Consider the following 17,749-nt stretch of genomic DNA (forward strand, 5'->3'; position numbering starts at 1 on the left):
CTTTTTTTCCATATTTAATAGTTTGGGACAATATTATAAAAACAAGTGCAACTGTAGATGTGTATTGCTAGACCTATTTATTTGACTTCTCATCCAAGAATTTCCGTCATTTGTATATACTTACCTTGATTTTTCAAGCATAATATTTTTTTTTGATAACTTTTTTTTTTTTTTTACACATATTTTGCACTGGTGGTGACATATAGGGTAAACACTCCTATCATTTCACCTGCACAGATGGACATTGATTTACTCCTATAGAAGACAGACATAATTGTTGATGGACATTTGTTTACACCAATGAATTGGGACTTTTGATGAATGACACTTGTATTTAAAGTCTGTGAGGGACATTTATGAATGGTCCACCCTTGGTGTACTCCAGGGAGAAGGTGCAGATTCGCCCCTTCTCCCTTGCGTACGCCTGCTGTACGCCCCGCTCGCCCGATAGGCGTGCTGGGGAAGCTTGGGGGCGTGACAAGGCAGGGAGGAGGCGTGGCCTCCTCCCACGCCTCATTTATCATGGCACCCGCTATCTGACTGAAGCTCCAAGCTGTGCTGCTTACTTTCCTGTTCACTAGACCTATTTAAAGATATACTGTACTTCTGGACTTTTCAAAACTAAATTTTAAATCTTACATATTTGCCATGTACAGGGAATTTTTTTTAAAACAACTTTGTTCACTCTACATACCTAAGACCCCAACATTGTCTTCAATGGTGACACGATCTTCACTACATAATGTGCTGGCTTCCACGTGAAACTCCTCAAACCAGAAGTGGACAACCTGCAAAGTCACATTTGTTAGAAAGAGTTCAGTTATTATGAGTTTGCTTGCTATTCCATCATGATTTTAGGAACTTTTTGCACTAAAAGGGTGCCTTAATATGTACCATATGGCAGCGGATTTCACACTGCGAGTTCCGCAGCAAAATCTGATGTAATACTCTACTGTACTATACTGTTAACCACGGCTTACTTAACTCAGCAGCTGCCAGGCTAACAAGCGGATAAGTTACCTGTCCGCACTCCAGCTTGCTTCTCCGGCTCCCGGGTCACTACCGTCCTGCTCAGTCAGCTGCAGAGAGAGGGGGGGGGGCAGCTCACTGATTGGGTGAGCAGGACTTCAGTGACCCGGAGCGCGGACAGGTAATGTATTCACTTGTTGGCCTGTCAGATGCTGAGTTAAAGGAGAATTCCGGCACCTGACATTTTTTTCAGAAGAACTGCTGGGGTCCGCTGTTGTCCGATGTGTCAACCCCGCTCAGCCAGACAGCGGTCCCGGCTTGGCCCGCTGACTCAAATCAGGAAGTGGCTGGGGAGCTGGGAACCGGAGGGACCGACAGTGGACTTCAGCATTGGAGCCGAGGAGGTAGGAGCATATGGTTAGGTTTAGCCACCTCCTTCATGGCTCTTTTTTAAAAAATGACGGGTGCTGGACAACTTCTTTAAGTAAACCGTGGCTACATTCTCACAGCGGAATCAAAACCAGTGTAAGAATGTAGAGCCCATTGGCCTGTAACAGTCACAGTATTGCAGCAGATTTCGCTACGGAACTCACAGGGTGAAACCCGATGTGATACGTTACATGTAAAGGCACCCTAAGAAGGAATGTGGTTGTTGAAACGCAATGCATTTATTGCTGTGAGCCAATTAAGCCTGCTGCCTTAGATTAGGCCTAGGACCACTTACTTTATTATCAGGAACAGTGATCTCCCATGCGCACGTTTTACTGTTCTCATAATTCGATGGATAATTTAGACTGTAAATACTTCCTGAAGTTCCCGAGAGATGATGTATGGAACTGCAGGTGTCAGGTTCTAGAAAATTTTCAGATAACACGATTATTTCAATACAGCTTATTGGTATCAGCAAATGTGTTTCATGGACACATTACACGTAACATTATTGTTTTCTGTCTTTTTATACAAAAAGAGTGCTGGAAGCGATGCCCCCTTTATGCCAAGCCCCCCACTTTACGCATAGACCTGCCCACTTAGTAAGCATAGCATAAAGTGGCAAAAAGTTGCACATTTTTGCACAGTATCTTGCTTGTACAATTATTTGAGGGGTTTACTTATACTGGACAACTGGTACACTTTCTTAATACCCCCCCCCCCTGTGTTTCTAAAACTATTGTTCTACTAAAAAAAAAGTTGATGGTCTTGGTCAGCAACAGGTTGCAAAAGCGCTGTAAATCTGTCGGGGGAATTTCCTGTCTACTGCCCGTTTCAAATAAACATAGATTTTTAATTAGATTTAGGCTTCAACTCTTTTTGGGCCATTTCAAAACTTTGAACTTTTGTTGATGTAGAGGTATGCTTTCGGACACTGTCATGCTCAATGAAATTCCTCTTTATCTTCTGCTTTTTAGAGAGGCCCAAAGGTTTTGTACCACAATTGACTGAATTTTCCTAATTCCCTCCACCCTAAATAAACCCCTAGTTCCATTTAGCCTTCACCATGCTTCATGTGGGTATAGTGTTCAAGGGTAAAAGTTCAACCTTGGTTTCATCAGCCCCTAACAAAGTTTTCCACATGCTTTTGGTGGACATGCTTTTCTTTATAAGAAAAGGCTTCAGTCTTGCCCCCTACCCCACAGAACAGACATTGGAAGAATATTGGATACTATTGTCACATGCAGTACACAACCAGTACTTGTCAGAAATTCTTGCAGCTTCTTTAATGTTACTATAGGCCTCTTGGCAGACCAATTTTCTTCGTAACTTTTGTGACAAATTTTATCCACTTCTTGATGACCATCCTCATTGTGTTTCATGGTAATATAGAATACAATTAGATCCAATTGATGTGTTTGCAGCCCATGGTTTTTGCTGAAAATGGCATAAAAATCCTTCTAGAACATGTTATTTTAGTTTTTAATTAAAAATCTAAATTTAAAAAAAAATTACAAAATTTTTTATCCCCTTTAAATTATTTTTGTTTGTTTTTCAAATGGAATTGTATAGATTATAGGTCACATTAAGGATATTTTGCCACTATGTCTTTTTACGTAAAATAATGGGCGTTATTTTATAATGGTAGCTGTTAGAGATGAGGGAACCGGGTTCGAGTCCATCCGAATCCGAACGATCGGCATTTGATTACCGGGGGCTGCTAAAGGTGGATAAAGCTCTAAGGTTGTCTGGAAAACATGGATACAGCCAATGACTATATCCATGTTTTCCACATAGCCTTAGGGCTTTATCCAAGTTCAGCAGCCACCGCTAATCAAATGCCGAAAGTTTGGGTTCGGATGGACTCGAGCATGCTCCAGGTTCGCTCATCTCTAGTAGCTGTACATATTGATCATGATTATTATTAACAGCCATCATTATCAAACAATGGATGTTTTTTTCACCTAAAAATGACGTTGTGGAAACATAGCCCGAAAGTGGAAATAAATCTAAAATAATTTGTCTTGGTCTGATTATTTTACATGACAAAAACCTGGCATATTAATAGGGATGTGTACATGTTTTATACCCACTGTAACTCCCAAAAACTTTAAGTGCCTCTCATCTCTTCATTTATTTCAAAGGGCAAAATAAGTCTCTCACAGCCATTCTGAGCCAGCAGACAGGGTTGTTGGATTTCCATTGATCGTCACTCAATGTTAATGTTCTGCATTGGATCAGAACCATAGTCATTTATCAGGTCTGCACCGCAATGATGTATGGAAGCTTTCCAGTGTGTGAAACAGCAACTCTCAGAATACCTGGAGATAACGTTTCCATGGCTTTGTAGAGAATCTATTACAAAAAAACATAGCTCTAACCTTTGACCCTCAGTCTCTAATGAATTCACTGGGGAAAAGGTGTTGTTGACAGCAGCTTCGAATTAGTGAATGGGGAATTCTATAGCTATGTCCAAAGAAGTGGGGGATTTGGAAGACTTTTACAGAAAATACTGAGCTCTCGTCCTCTCTAAAGTTCCTTAGTATGAGTATTGTTTGGCCCCATAAAATATTTGCAAAACTTTTTTTTTTTTTTTTAATTTAGGTCTTTTTATTTTAAATTTAAAATCAAACAATTTAATACTACTCTTATGGTTGTATCAACTTATAATCACCACTATACAGTAGACAATAGACATCCAATATCTTCCAATTAGGTCCTCCCTTTCCTTCTCCCCCCTTCTTCCATCCATAATTCACTTTCCGTAAGGGCAGATTCGGACAAGCAGGTATAATAAAAGAAATCAACTAAACCTAATTACTATTTTGCTCCCCCGATCTCCACCTTCCAATCGGCCATTCCCTTTCTCTCAACCTCTCTCAACCAATAGCGAATACCACCTCACTCCATTCTTTCTGGACTATAAGCCAATATTATCTCCTAAACTCCCAACTTTACTTTCTTATTGTACTTTATTCTTTATGGACTATAAGCCAATAACTAATTTTACCTCCTAAATTCCCAACTTTACTTTCTTATTGTACTTTATGGGGCAACACTTTTCCGGTCCAAGAGGTGAGCAGGAAAGGCCAATTCCTGTCTAGATCTCTCATAACTTATAAATTCCATTTGCGCTTTAGTGCTTGCCATATCCCGACCTCTCAAAGACCCTCTTCCCCTTTTTGATTTTCCCCTTTACCAGGGAGGTACCCTTGGGGGAGTTGCCTTCTTTTCTATGCCACACCTAGGCAACCTGAAGACCACTATGAGCATAGGTTTCTACTGGATAAACTCCACAAACTCTTCAGCTTGATAAAATCCAAAATTATTATTTCATATTCATCATAAAATTGCCGACGCATTTTGGACCATTAGGTCCTTAGTCATGGCTCTACATAAAACATATAACAGTGGACAAATGTCAAATTAGTGACAAAATAGGTTTGTGAATGAAAAAGAAAAACACAATTAAAAAATATAGACTCAAGGACATACAATACATATTATTTTAAATGCTGAGGAGTTCATTAATAAGGCTTTTTACGCATATATAGAAACAACTTAGAAGACGCAAAACTTTCATGTGACAGCACTTCTATGGTACACCACTTTGACATAGTGTTGATGTAGAATGTATGTCCTTGAGTATATATTTTTAATTGTGTTTTTCTTTGTCATTCACAAACCTATTTTGTCATTATTTTGACAGTGTCACTAACATTTGTCCACTGTTATATGTTTTAGGTAGAGCCATGACTAAGGACCTAGTGGTCTGAAACGCGTCAGAAATTTTATCCAGTAGAAATCTTAAGCCTTGGAGTCCAACTGAGTCTCTTCGCGCTGATTTATTTATGTTGATAGCTCAGGGGGCCCAATGTATTGCAAGAGTGGCCCATGTGGCCCCCTGATGCGGCAGGCCCTGTAGCAGCTGCTATGGCTGCTACAGTGGTAGTTACTAGAGATGAGCAGAACTTTCGGACTTTCGGTCCGAAAGCCACTCACTCCAGTGCGATGCCTGCGATTCCGGGTGCATAGTTGCGCTCCCGGGAATCTGCGGCCGGGATCTTCCACGGAATTCAAGATACATTCCCTAATTGAGCGAAGATGCCGTCGGACCAAAAGTCTGACGGTTCGCTCATCCCTAGTAGTTACACCCCTGCTGTTCTAATGCTTCCTGAGTTTCCTGTAAATTTTTACCTCCTTCCTGACCCAGATGTGACCACTGCAGCATATTACTAGTTGTAGCTTTAAGCCATTGCAGCTAATGAGACGCTCCAGCAGTTACGTAATCATATCAGAAGTAGAGACTGGTAGGGAACTTAGGAAGTGTTTGACTGTGGGATCAATAATAGGGATGGTACGAAACCGCACTCGCGGCAATGATTCCTGCTGTCTTAAACCTCCGTGCAGAGGGTGGATAAAGCGGGAGGACCGCCTGGAAAACTGGGATATAGCCTATGGCTATGGCTGTATCCCAGTTTTCCAGGCGGTCCTCCCTCTGTATCCACCCTCTCCACAGAGGTTTAAGACAGCAGGAATCATTGCTGAGAGTCCGGGTTCGTACGAACCCGAACCTCGGCAGGTTCAGACCATCCCTAATCAATAAAGTTATCATGATTCTTTTTGTCATGTTAGGACATTGATTTATTTTCTTATAAGGGGAAAGCCCTTTACTTGCTAAAATAAAGCTAAATGCGCTTATTTACAGGGGAACATTTTTAAGAAAAAATCAGAAAACCATTTTCATTATATTTTTGTTGTACTTTTACCAGCTGGAAACAAGACTTTGTCTTTTACAATCCAGAGTACTTACTTATCTATGTTGTTTATCCCTGTCTTTATACTGTACGAGTAGATAAATTCAGGTCTTTTTAAGATAAGAAAAGATTTGAAATATTTGAAGGAGAAATGTGTCATAATAAAGGTCTGTTTGAAGATAGACATTATCTATTCACCTTTCATATTATAGATAGAATTACATCAGGTCATGAGAAGTAACTACAGGATAAGTGAAAGCAGGAACCACCCAAAATAAATAAATAAATAAATAAATAAACAAATAAAATAAATAAAAATAAATAAATATATGCACAGCTGTTATTAATTGACACATCAGTTACTTTCATGGCTGCACGAACAACTCCCGAACACCAAACAACTCCCTACGTGTAAACAGGGTGGTGGCAATTCACTGATTTCAATGCAATGCGCGCCAGGCTGAAAAGAACGGCTGTTGTTTTCTTGTTTTCATTGAAACAGTGACCGTCCTTTTTTTTTTTTTAAAAAAGTACATTTTGTGAACATACCCTAAATCAACAGGGGATTTTATATTTTTTTCCTGTTCTGATGTTTAAAAAAAAAAAACAAAACAAAACAAAAAAAAACCTATACTTACTTGTATCCAGGTCCAGTCCCGCAAAGGCAGATTTTTAGTCTTGTGCTGGTTGAAAAAAAGAGACTGTACTGGCAGGGACTTCCTGTTTTTAGAGTGTCACACATCAATGTGTCTGTCTATCGAATCACTGTCTTCTCTGTGATCGTGTAGATGATCGGGACTTCCTGTATTTAGTCTGTTTGTTTTAAACCAGCACTGGATGGGAAATCTATAACATAAGGAGTCCAACTAGTCAGATATAGGCTATGTTCACACTAAGTAAAAAAAAGAGAAAAGGCGTCTGCAATGCAATGTACTGCATTGAAGTCAATGGAATGATGGCTGCCCAATGCACACAGTGTATTAAATAACGGACGTTGTCTGCGCAGACGTCAAAATAACGATCATGACAATTATTTTCCGACATCTTTTGCAAACACTGGACGTTATTTTTTAGTTATTCACACACAGTTTTTCTTCTTTCACCATCTTTTCATTGTTTTTACTATTAAACTCAATGAACTTTTCAATTAAAAACACAGGACAATTAGTACAATTAGTCCACCTACACTAGAAAAATGTACCAAACAGCCTACATTGCCGTCATTTAGCCAGGCGGTTAAACCGTGAAATGACGGACCTCAAAATGACAGGCGTAAATTTTTTTCTTTAAAAAAACAGACAGGAAAAAACATCATGGGAACATAGCCATATGATGTAGTCTTGTACTCCAATAATTATATTTGTCAGCTGCAAATAACAAGCCATGCCTATGTGACGACCATCTGATGCCCTTTTAATATATACAATTTTTTTAAAATTTTTACATCATTAGTGCTTTAAAAATGGTGCTAATATGTGATATAATTTGGGACCCTCTTCAGTTTATAATGTGATGCATTAGTAATTCTGTCTGATTAGTTGTATTATGCATTGCACATAGCAGCTCTGCTACCTAACAATATAGCAAATTTTATTTTATTATTAATAATCTTTGTATCTGTTCTAGTTCTGCTATCTGGAGTGTAACATTTATATAAACGAAGAATTAGAGAAGACAGTGCCCTAACCTTTTCCTCCAGAGCTGAAGGGCTGAGTACAGATTTGACCTCTATTTCTTGGTGACTGCCTCCTGCACACAGTCTTTAATTTCCATCAGTCATTCTTAATGAAGTCCCCATTGGGGCTGCTCTATACTTAATTATTCTCACCTACTGTACATTTTATTCAGGTCACTGTACAGGAGAGATCATTATAATGTCTTGTGACTAAGATGTGTAGATGCTGTAGGCTTAACTGAAGTCTCCCCTGCTTCTGTGCTGAATAATAGGTAGCATCGTCATTGATGGTTTGAAACAGAACAAAAAACACAAACCAGCGATAAAAATGTAGAATGTAGTGAAAAATTTTCATTTCAGTCTATTGTTATCAAGCTTTGTGTTTTTTTTTTTTTTTTAATTAAAGCGCACCTGCTGCAAAACAGGGTTTGTGATCACAATATACTCGCTTTATTTATCTATTTTTTTTTAATTTTTCTATGATTGAATCAATATTATACATATGGCCACTAGGTGTCTCCCTTCTCTGCCAAACTGTGCTCCCTGTTCCCTCCATGTTGATATTTGGTCTTTTCTCTCTTCAAAAAAAAAAGAGACCAAACACAGGAAGTCCCAGTACTTTGTGTACTCACGCAAGGAAATACACCTGTTCATTATACAGGTCGTATATCAACTGACAATTAACTTAGGCTAATTATATAGCGCCAAGGAGGAAGCATGGACTGCAGTTTGATATAAACATTGAAAAAATAAAGACAATATATTCTAAACTGCTTGCAATCAAACCCCCTGTTGATTTCTTAAAGCGAATGTACCATCAGGATAGATTGGCGCGGGTGCAGGGAAGCTGGTGCCGCGGTCCATTTTTTGAACCCGTGTATGGCGTTGTTCTATCCACGGGTACCGGGCCGGGGCTGAAGCACTGGAGGCGGCCCGGGCCGGGCCGCCCCCAGTGGGAGGAATCCCCCGCCCCTCTATGATGCGACTCCGTTAGAATCAATGGAGCCGCGTCTTAGAGGGGCAGGGGATTCCTCCCACTGGGGGCGGCCCGGCGCCGTTCTATCCGTGGGTCATGTTAAAGTGAATGTACCTGATGGTACATTTGCTTTTAAAAAAAATTGTGACAGGTACACTTTAAGGCTGGGTTCACACTACGTATATTTGAGGCTGTATTTGGTCCTCATGTCAGGTCCTCATAGCAACCAAAACCAGGAGTGGATTGAAAACACAGAAAGGATCTGTTCACACAATGTTGAAATTGAGTGGATGGCCGCCATATAACGGTGAATAACTTCCATTATTTCAATACAACAGCCGTTGTTTTAAAATAACAGCACATATTTGCCATTAAATGGCGGCCATCCACTCAATTACAACATTTTGTGAACAGATCCTTTCTGTGTTTTCAATCCACTCCTTGTTTTGGTTGCTATACAGCCTCAAACATACAGCCTCAAATATACGTAGTGTGAACATAGCCTAAATGTAATTCACTAAAAGAGAATGGCCCATAACAACCAATAAACTTTTATTTTCTCTGATCTGAATGCTGAGCTGTGATTGGTTGCCATGGGCAGTTTACACCAGACTTCAGTAAACCTGGGAAAATACGTATTTAACTAATGAAGCATGAACATTTATGATAAGAATATTCAAAGGCTATTTTTTTTTTTACATTTTTTGGTAGTTACTTTGAGCTGAATGTTAAATTTGAGTCCAAAATCTTCATTCCTTTATTCATTTTCAGACAACCAATCTGCTCCTAGAGTCAGACTTTTTTGGTGTGCAATGCCAGATGTGTGTTCTGTGTATTCAGGAGTTTAGAACTTGCTCTGGGTGTTTTTTCGCTTATGACTTGTACAAAGCCCATCTGATTTTCCATTCTCCTCCTCATCCTGTAAATTGCCCTGTATCTACTTTCCTCCCTATCTACAGCTTGTGTGTGCTATCCTCCATGTATACTTTGAATAACTTTCCATTCCTTACTGCTGGATCATTTTTTTATTAAGAATCAGAGGACCCCTTTGTAGTGACCTTTTGTAGTAACACTTTTATACATAATAAGGGGGCATTCACATGGAATTTAGAACTCCCGGAATCATCATTCATTATGATGAACAAAGCTCCAAAACTGTTTCAGTGTCAGTACAGTAGCGTAAAGATTTAAACAGTTAATGAGCTTCCGGCATAATTATGAATGATGGTGCCAGGAGCCCCAAACTACGTTCCGTAGCTCATTGCCTATGCAGGGAAGGTGGAAATCCCTCCTAAGTCATGCTTAGCCATATTTCCCCCCCCCAAAAAAAAACACTAAATAACCCTGATTTAATAATGTTTTAAAGGTAGTGTAAACAACCAAATCCATGTTTTACTTTCCTTTTCTAATTTTGCACAAAAGTCTTCTAAGCCTTTCTTCTGTAAAGACGGTGTTTAAAAATGTATTCCATATGTGGATGGATTGTACATCTGTGACCCTTGTGATGCGCCCCATTACTTGAAGTTATAAAAAAATTTAGCTACTAAATAGACTACGCCATGTCTAAAAAACATTTTTTTCCCATAATTAAATTAGGTCATAAATATATATTTAGAACTTACCATTTCTTTTTTCTTCGGGTTTCACAAAATGGAGCACTATCAATGCAATGCAGGCCCCGGTCATCAACACAAAAAGGACAATTAAAAATATCTCCAAGGATGTTAATTTTTTCGACTTCATCCTCTTTTTTACTTGGAGCCCACTGTGCCTGGACTCAAATCCCAAAGTCTGATGGAAACATGTATGAGGTGACGTGCTAGTGAATAAACAACGGCATATTATACTTCACTTTATCATTTTATCTATATTGCTGTGGACTTTGATTGCATCTCTAAAGATTCTGCATTGCATTGTAATCTGTAAAGGTTCTGCATTGTACAGTACAGCCAATGGCTGTTACCTATGCTGCGTAATTACAACCTGCAGGTATTTGTGATGCATTACTGCACTGTGTAAGAGCAGCCGAAAATGTGATATTTCAAATTGTATTCGTAATTACTGTGTACAAAATCTATAAATCTGATTTTCATTTGTTATTTGGGAATATTTTGTGCAAATTAAAGGAGAAGTTCTGCAAGGGGGAGGGGGGGGGGCAAAAATTCATAACGGGCCAATATGCTTACCGCTCCCAGAGCCTGCTTTGTGCCGCATCATGGAGCTCCAGTCACTGGCTGGCTGAGCGGGACATCCGTCAGCCGGGTCGTGACATAGCCAGAGAGGAGCTCAAAAGATAGCTGGCGGGGTCCAGGAGCGGGATACGGCTCTGCGTTGCCTTCAGGACAGGTGACTCCTGTTTTTTTTTTATTTTTTCTCCTGTTCTTTTTTATTTCTACTTCTAACAGGAAGACACTTGCGAGATGCAGTGTTTTCCTTGTTGAATTTAGGTGAAATTTAAAAGAAATAGACTGTGTATACAGGCCTGTATTTGCCTGTTTCTTGCTAGGGCGAGAGTGTTGAGGGCAAAAACACTTAAATTAAAAAAAATGGTAAATGTTTCGATGTAGATCAGCAGTGTCAAGCTTGCGGTGTCCCATCTGTTTCAAAACTACATTTTCCATCATGCCTTAGCTCTCCATGCATGATGGGAGTTGCAGTTTTACAACTGGAAAGCCACAGTTTGTCACCCCTGATGTGATCTGGAGGAAAAAAATAAAGTGGGAACTGCTAGAAAACTGATGCCTCAGTAGTTGATTTCACAAGACATCCAGCGTGGAAACTAAAAAATCATTAAGGGCAGGGGGGTGGGGGGAAATAAAAAACAAGTTAAAGTTACCTGTCCCAACTCCCACACAGAGCCGCGTGTTCCGCTCCTGGACCCTGATGGTTGTCTTCTGAGCTCCTAGCCGGTTACGTTACAACCCGGCTGACAGAGTCAGGCAGTCAGTGACTGGGGTGGACACCACTGCAGTCACTGCTTGGCTAAGTGGGCTAAATCTCTCCTTTTGGTGACATGGAACCTGGGTCGTGATGTACCCATAATCGGGGGAGAAAATTACCACCTGTAGGGTCCAGAATCCCTGTGATGTGGTGCAGTGTGTATTTCAGGAATGGTAAGCATAGTGTGTTTTTTATTCCCCACCCGTCCGTAGCTATTTTTAAGGTCCCTTCCGGACTTATCCTTTAAGTGGTGGCTGTGCTGTGGCTCTTTGCAAAATTAAAAAATCTAAGTATGGTGCTAGGGTTCTACGTGCTGTGCCCCACATTATAAAGTAAAACGCCTGTTGCCTGCTGTAGGACATTCTTGCATCATATTAGTCAGGGTATATGGCTGTATACTCCTTGTGTGCCAATTTAAAAAATCTAAGCGTGGAGCTACTGTTCTGTGTGCTGTGCACCACATTATAAAGTAAAACGCCTGTTGCCTGCTGTAGGGCATTCTTGCATTATATTAATAAGGGTATATGGCTGCATACTCCTTGTGTATCCTTGACCCCCGGTATAAAGATAAGGAGTCTTTTTTTATTCCGGTGGAGGAGAGGAGCCATCGATTTCAAGAATACCATAAAGAAATCTTGCAGAATATGATGGAAATATTGCCACCTACCATCGCTGGCGGCAGAGAGGAGAGTTCCTCCCAAAGGCTGACAACATCCATCAGGTTCACAGCCACCAGGGGAACACTCTCCAAGGTGTGGGATACGTAAATGGCACCCCTCGCAAATCTTCCATCACTGCTGGGCCTGTAGTGAGCAGAAGGGAGAAGTATCGGTGGATGTTGAGGGAGTCCCTGGCTGACCACAGCCCTATCCTCCCCGATCCCTCAGAGCCCTACACTTACTGGGTGTCCAAGTTGGACACGTGGCTGAAATTGTCTCTGTACACTTTGGAGGTGCTGGCCTGCCCTGCCGCCAGCGTTCTGCCAGAAAGGGTGTTCAGCGCAGCTGGGGGCATAATCCAAGCCGCCTGTCAACTGACAGTGGTGACCGGCTGATGCTGGTAAAAATGAACAGCCACTGGATTGACCCAGACTTTGCTTCTCCACCAGTGGAAAGCAGCCGAAAGTGAAATGCCATGTGTCTGCTCCAGCTCATTTCCTCTTCCTCAACCACTGTATAAAAAAACAGCATTGAGGCTCACCTGAAGGGCTATGCTCATATTTTTTTCAGAGGCTTTTTCAAGGGCCTCCATATAATTTTTAAGAGAGTTATGCTCATAATTTTTTCAGGGGCTCTTTCAAGGGCCTCCACAGAATTTTTTAGAGGGCTCACTTTAAGGGCCATACATACAATTTTTCTGAGGGCTTACCTCAAGTGTCTAAAGCTAATTTTTGGAGGGCTCACCTCAAGGACCTCAAGCTAATTTTTGGGGGGGCTTACCTCAAGGGCCTCTAACTTCACTTTTAAATGGCTCACCTCAAGTGCCTTAAGCTAATTTTTGGAGGACTCACCTCAAGTGCCTCAACTCTGCTTTTAAAAGGCTCAACTCAAAGGCTTTGTGAGAAGGTACAAGGTGTCATAGTATAGCATGCTCAAGACATCAGAATACAAGAAGCTGGAGGCTGATACAGAGATCGCTGGGGGGTTCAGAAGTCAGACCCCCCCCCCAATCTCTTACTTGTCCCCTATCACTTTAAGTATCCCTTTAAGTATAGTAGCATCCATACATGTTATTGTTAAGAAAAAGAAAAAAATAATAGCTGTTGAAGCAGATATTTTATCTATGAAGGACATCAACCTTTGGTCTGATAAAGAAGAATACGCTGAAGCCTTACTGATTGCTGCCCTTTACACGTATGAAGCTAAAACACTTCCATTATATAGTTATAAAAAGGTAAAGCAAAAAAAAAGAACAAAAAACTAAAACAAAACGTGTTTATTACATAATATGTGAAAAACAAAACACAGCAACATTTTAATCAACTCTCGGGATCCTTAGCAAGCAAGATGTGTCTCAAAAGTGCTCACAATATAAAGCATACAAACGTGTGCAAAACCTCATGATGTGTTAATGAGATAACCAAGTACTATTAGTCAACCCCAGTGCAAGTAAACATTGTATCACATCCTCTATTGTACGAGCAAACATTGTGATATAGTCAGCCAAAAAGATATAGACATTGTGATATAGACAGCTATATATTAAATGCATAGTCAATGGAGAAGATTTATCAAACATGATGTAAAGTGAAACTGGCTCAGTTGCCCCTAGAAACCAATCAGATTCCACCTTCCATTTTCCAAAGAGTCTATGAGGAATGAAAAGTGGAATCTGATTGGTTGCTAGGGGCAACTGAGACAGTTTTACTTTACACCATGTTTGATAAATCTCCCCCAATATATCTATTTGTACATCGCTTCATTCTGATCATGTGACTATGTGGGTATAATAATAAGCATAGCAAAGAGGATGGGGGCATCCCATGCACCACAAATACGGCATCATGTGTAGAAATCATATGAGTGTATAGTGTACAAGTGTACTGGCATGGGGCAGTTCCCAGCATGTATGTCTAAACACAACCACCCACCGCAATTTTTGAGAAATAAAACCTATGGGATCTTGGCCAAGGAGCCAGTTAGTGCCAGCCCTCAGTGTTACTAACAGACAGAAGTCTGGTTTGAAGAAGAACTGATTAGTGCAATCAGGGATGGAACGGGTAAGTATGGGTAAGTATAACATGGATTGCAAGTTATTATTATAGTAATGATATGTTGTGAGCAGTTTTGAACACACATTTGGCTTGATAAGGATCCTGAGGGGAGACTGAAACATTGCTGTGTTTTTCTATGGCATATGATATAATAAAGCACATCACTTATTCGCTTCACTGTTATGTGGAGTGCTGCTGTTTTTTGTATATTCTTTAGACTCTGGGCCCTATTACATGGTGCGATAATCAGCCAAATCGACCCTATTCGGCTGATTATCACTCAGTGTAATAAAGACAACCATCAGCCGATGAAATGATTGTGCATTGCTACGTGTAATAGCGATGCGTCGCCAGTGGCTGACGATTCTACAAACAGTGCCAGCCCCAGTCCCGGCCAGCGATTGGTGAAGCAGTCTGAAGCTGCAGCGTGCAGGACCGGGGAGGAAGCATGCAGAGCGCAGGAGGGGCCCTGGAGCATGGATGGATAATGAATACTGTTTGGGCAAGGGCTGCAAGGACATCGGTAACAATGTCCATGCAGCCCTTGCTTAACGATTATCGGGCCCTGTAATAGGCCAGGTATAAGCGTCAATCTAGCAGATTGGCGCTCGTTTACAGTATCGGGCCCCCATCGGCCCGTGTAATAGCACCCTTAGATTCTGCTGTGCTGCTCTTCTCGCTTATTTATATAAAAAAGGTGAGCTAGGTTATGGCTAGCTAATTGTGGACAGTATAGTACCCATTGATTTAAATGCACCCTTTTACACGTCCGTAGTTGCTACAAATTCGTCAAAGGGCCGTGATCTGTGCCGAAAGAAATACTGTCAGGCTATAATATATACTCAAGAGGTCAGTGCAAATGTGAACGGGGACGGATACACATCTGAATCTTGTCCGTAGTAGCGGGTCCGCAATTACAGACAGGATTACTGATGTGTGAATAAGGCCTAAGTCCTTCTTTTAGATTTCCCATTTCATGTGAATCTGCTCCAGGTTTGGTTAAAAAAAACTGAGTAAAAAACTACAACAACAAGTTTTGTGATCTAGAGTTTCTTTTTTTTTAATGTGGGTTATATTTTACGTTTTAGAGTTCTTTAGAGTGCTGAACCAACATGTTTCCCAAGTAACTGATTACCACTATTTGTGTTATTTTATTGCACTGTCCTTGCTGAGTCACAGATATCACCTGGTACCACGATCCACTATCTAAGCAACATATAATATACTATCAATAATATCTTGGAGCATTCTCGCAAGACTTTTATTACCCCAAAATGGAACAGCTGTAAGAAGGTATTTAGAGTTAATCCATTTAGTGCCTTTCTGGTATGTTAACACATTGCAATAAATGAAAACTAAGCCAGGAATGTATTTAACATGAATAATTTAGGGGGAAATTTACCAAGGTTTTTGTACCGATTTTTAGGTGAATAATTGAATTTTTCCACCATTTTTGGTCTATTCTATTCGTGAACCAGTATTTGTCGGGTAATTATTTTTTAGATGCGCCTTTTTTTAATCTGACAGTTTTGAATATTTTGCAAAAATTTGCATAATAGCTGATTTGCGCAAAATTTGTCATTTGCAATTTTTTTTTTTAAAGTCACACAAACAGATGCAGGCCTATGTGTCGTCAGTACTAGCAACCAGTAACATGCTTGTGCAATTTTTTGCAACTATACTGTAAATATTCTGCAAATATTCTATTCACAAATTCCTGAATAATTTGTTAAATAAGTCCTGTTTGGCTGGGTAAAAAAACTCTGTACAAAAATCGCACATTTTAGACTCAATGGGAAATGTCCCCCTTAGTCTTTTATGAGCAGTACTCCATTTATAATCTGTTTCTGACTTTAGCTTCAAAAACACACGTAGGGTATGTGCGCACTACGGAATCCACGCGGATCACCTGTGGCGGATTGCGCAGCTCGCCCCCGCTCGCGGCCACGGGACGCATTTCCGCCCGTGCCATGGACTCCATTCTATGCATGGGCGGATTTCGCTATCCATCCAAAGAATGAACTGGTTAATTCTTTGGACCGACGGCAGAATCCGCCTGGCCATAGAATGGAGTCTATGGCATGGGTGGATATGCATGCGGCCGCGAGCGGGGTTGAGCTACGGAATCCGCTGTGGGGGATCCTTGTGGATTCCGTAGTGTGCACATACCCTTAGGGTAGCTTCACACGTACCGTATCGCTGCGTATTTAACGCTGCGTTTTTATCGCTGTGTTTTTTGTGCGATTTTTACATGCGAGTTTTTATTCTCACATGAACGCAGCGATAAAAACGCAGCGTTAAATACGCAGCGATACGGTACGTGTGAAGGCACCCTTAGGCTGTGTTTTCATGTTGCAGTTGAACTTTGATCGTCACAGCCCCTTCAAACAGCTCATCAGCTAGGTTCTCGGAAGTCAGATCCTCATCAATCTAATGATAATGACTTATCCAGATGATGGGCCATCAGGTATTACAGATATAAAACCTATTACCCATTGAGCACTTTCCTCATTATAAATCAGCAGGTTAGACGACAATAACCTGCTCATATGTCCCTATTGCGCAGAAGGCAACAAGGATGAAGTTATGTCTCATACCTTGAGGCCCTATTCCACGGAACGATTATTGGCCGCACAAGGATGAAGTTATGTCTCATACCTTAAGGCCCTATTCCACGGAACGATTATTGGCCGCACTCGGCTGATATCGGCCGTTATGAGCAATAATCGTCCTGTGGAATAGGAGGCTGATCGTTGAATTCATTTGTCTTTCAACATGTTGAAAGACAAGCGACTTATATAGCAACAATATGCTGCTGTCGCTCCGTGGACAAGAGCAGCAGCAGACCACCACTATATCCTATGGGCTGCCCGGACAATCAGCGATCACCCAGGCAGCCCCCCCCCCCGGACTCACCCGCTCACTGCTGCCGCATGGAATAGCGGCAGCAGCGAGCGGGGAACGAGGAGCAAATGCACGCTAATAGCGCTCCTTTGCTCCTTATTGTCGGCCTGTGTAATGGGGCCTTTAATCCTCTGTGCTGTTCCTGTGCACTTAGCCGTTTACTCTACGGTATGGTAAGACTGTCAGGAGCTCTGCCCCGCCTCCATAGCGCAGATCCGGCAGTGCTCTTAATGCTCTCACTGTACCATGGAGTAAACAACTAAGTGCATGGGAACTGCACTGAGGATTAAGGTAAGAGGCATACCTTCATCTTCAGCGTCTCCTGCACAATAGGGAGGTATCAGCAGTTTACATTCGTCTAACCTGCTGATAGTTTCCCTTTAAGG

At 41.1% G+C, this 17,749-nt stretch overlaps 2 protein-coding genes across 4 annotated transcripts in view; one reads left to right on the forward strand and one right to left on the reverse strand.

Annotated features, from left to right (window-relative positions):
* LOC138797735 (ovochymase-2-like) overlaps positions 1–10,629 on the reverse strand; it is a 54,266-nt gene extending 43,637 nt beyond the window's left edge. Inside the window, exons 1-3 of the mRNA XM_069978312.1 lie at positions 10,429–10,629; positions 1,694–1,821; positions 695–788 (exon numbers count right to left, since the gene is read on the reverse strand). Coding sequence (XP_069834413.1) covers positions 695–788; positions 1,694–1,821; positions 10,429–10,549 — 343 coding nt within the window. The 5' untranslated portion in view covers positions 10,550–10,629. The remainder of the gene's footprint in view (positions 1–694; positions 789–1,693; positions 1,822–10,428) is intronic.
* LOC138797738 (albumin-like) overlaps positions 1–17,749 on the forward strand; it is a 467,413-nt gene that overhangs the window by 331,504 nt on the left and 118,160 nt on the right. The gene's annotated exons all lie outside the window — the stretch shown is intronic.

The sequence above is a fragment of the Dendropsophus ebraccatus genome, chromosome 7, assembly GCF_027789765.1.
Source record: "Dendropsophus ebraccatus isolate aDenEbr1 chromosome 7, aDenEbr1.pat, whole genome shotgun sequence".
NCBI classification, from domain to species: Eukaryota; Metazoa; Chordata; class Amphibia; order Anura; family Hylidae; genus Dendropsophus; species Dendropsophus ebraccatus.